At 30.8% G+C, this 2793-nt stretch overlaps 1 protein-coding gene across 3 annotated transcripts in view; it reads right to left on the bottom strand.

Moving 5' to 3' along the window:
- LOC122815283 (centrosomal protein of 83 kDa-like) overlaps positions 1-2554 on the bottom strand; it is a 1332042-nt gene extending 1329488 nt beyond the window's left edge. For all 3 annotated transcript variants that reach the window (XM_044087644.1, XM_044087646.1, XM_044087645.1), the window contains exon 1: positions 2465-2554. In XM_044087644.1, coding sequence (XP_043943579.1) covers positions 2465-2554 — 90 coding nt within the window. The remainder of the gene's footprint in view (positions 1-2464) is intronic.
- Between the last annotated feature and the right edge of the window lie 239 nt (positions 2555-2793).

The following is a 2793-nucleotide window of genomic DNA, read 5'->3' as shown; positions in this document are numbered from 1 at the left end:
CACATGTATATGTATGCATATGTATATGTATATATGCTATGTGTATGTATGCATGTGGTAATATGCAATATATGTATATATATATATAATGTATGCATGTATATATATGTATGTGTGTGTGTGTACATGTATGTATGTATGTATATGTGTATATACATATAATATGTAATAGCAATATGCTGTGTAATGTATATGTATGTATATGTATGTATATGTATGTATGTATATATGTATATATGTATATGCATATATATATATATGCAACATATATATATGTATATATATACATATATATATATGTACATATATATATGCATATATATATATACATATATATATATATATATATATATATATATATATATGCGTGTAATAATATGTGTGTGTATGTGTGTGTGCGTATGTGTGTGTGTCAGCAGCAATAATAATGACGTGTGTGTGTGTGTAACTCAGCAATGTGTAATAATGTGTGCAGCAATATGTGTGTGTGTGTGTGTGTGTGTGTGTGTATATGTATGTATATGTGTGTGTATATGTAATGTGTGTGTATATGTGTGTGTGTGCCTGTGTGTGTGTGTATATGTGTATATGTATGCATGTATACGCCATGTATGTATGTGTGTATGTGTATGTATGTGTGTGTGCATGTGCATGCTGTATGTGTGTGTGTGTGTGTGCATGCCATGTATGTATATGTATATGTATGCATGTATATATATATGTGCATGTATACATGTATATATATGCAGCATATATGTATGTATATATATATATTCTCATGTATATATATGTATATATATATACATATATGCATATATATATATGTATATATACATATGTATATATACATATGTAAAATATATATATATATATATATATATATATATGTATATATATATACATATATATATATATATATATATATATATACACATGCTCTATATATATACACATATATATATACATATATATATATATATATATATATACATACATATATATATATATATATACACATATATATATATATATGTATATAGATAGATATGTATATGTGTATATACATATATATACATACATATATATATATATATATATATATATATATATATATAAAACCAGGATGGGAGAAACTTGCTACAACTTCCACAACCTGTGCTACACGTACTAAATTCTGTCTGTGAATTTATCTCACATAGTACAACTTCAGGGCTGTGCTACAGCTGGCTTAGTTGCATGTGTAAATGATTAGCAACACTGATCATTATGCATGCAATGTTAGCCGTATTTGCTTGGCCACTGTCACTGACACTGTGTTTTTGAATCCCACAGCAACTTTACATGTCAATGCACACCTGTAAGGAAAAGCATTCTGTTGTGTGTAGATATGTTATATTATGTAAATGCATATTTCTCTACCATTCTGAAGTTATTTTGGAATTATGTCCAAAGTAATATACACTTGAAATTTACATGATACATATTAGTATAAACATTACGTACAACAGATAGCCAGGGAGATGTTCTGCACATCTTTGAAGGCTCATAACTTTATATTCTTTCAAGAATGGATAAATATTGAACAATGTACGAATATTTACTATAGGGTAAGATGTGGTTAGCCTGTGTCCCTGAAGCAGTTATATTTGTTTCCTGATTCCAGCTGAGTTCTAAGTTTTTGTTTCAACTGCAGAAGATTGTCAAGTTGTCTAATTTCCTCAGTCATGCTGTTCCACTGTACTGAGGCTAGATTTGGTGAATGTTTTTTTCTTCTGTTGCCTTTGAAACCTTGAAGGCAATATGACTGTTCTCTTCCACATAAAGTATGTGAATGCACTGAGAAATAGTAAACTACTGCCGTGAAAGGAAGCTATTTCTACCTATTTAAAATGGAGAAGCTGTCTTCCCTATTATAAGACACATTAATTAATCCAAGAATTTTGGTTTGATTGTTTGAATTAGTGAAGAATTCTGTGAGAAGTGCAGGGCTATGACTGGCATAGCTATTCAAGACATGGAGTTAATAAATGTGAGGAATAGCTTTTCTAGCTTCTAAGGTAAGAAGACTGGATATTAAGTAAATCATAAAAATAACTTTTTATACATACCTGTTAACCTGGCAAGCCCACTGAATAAAAGTGTTCCTTCTCAGGGGTGACCCAGGAGCACTGTTTGATCAAGTAACTTGCTAATATTCACACTGCAGGCAAATGGAGGTGGAAGGAAGTATACCCTACACCCTTAACTACAAGCAGCAGCTTGTTAAAAACACAGAGCCTTATTCATCTGTGCTAATTGCCAGCTTAATGAAACACATCCAGCCACTCTCCTTTTTTTATTTCATGATGCCATCAGTAATATACAATTAGTATTGAGGTTCTGTTTACAGAGAAATTACAGCCATAATCTAAAGTCAAACCAACATTACTGGTGATAGCAAAAGTATTTAACATGCACATTTTACCTCATCTAGTTTACGGAAGCGTTCTCTTATGGGGTACTCCAACTCAGTCTGCAGCTGTGCTTTCAGAAGTTCAAGTTTTTGAGGAGTCATCACCTATTATCATTAAGAAACGCAAAGTTACCACATCATTTGGTTCTGAAAACTGCAATACATAATTTGTGTGAGAAAACAGACATTTCAGAATTGTATATCATCCAAAATAGAATGGAATGAGATTTAGTGTTTCTTAAATTCAGCAGAACATGCAAGCCAGTGGGCAATCTGTTTCTATAAATATTCTTGTCAACTTAAATGATAGGAAAGTACAGCTGTGTAGAGGTTTGAATGAT

This window comes from Protopterus annectens, chromosome 11.part0 (assembly GCF_019279795.1).
Source record: "Protopterus annectens isolate FY-2018-M chromosome 11.part0, PAN1.0, whole genome shotgun sequence".
NCBI classification, from domain to species: Eukaryota; Metazoa; Chordata; order Ceratodontiformes; family Protopteridae; genus Protopterus; species Protopterus annectens.
This window is presented reverse-complemented; position numbering and strand designations above follow the sequence as displayed.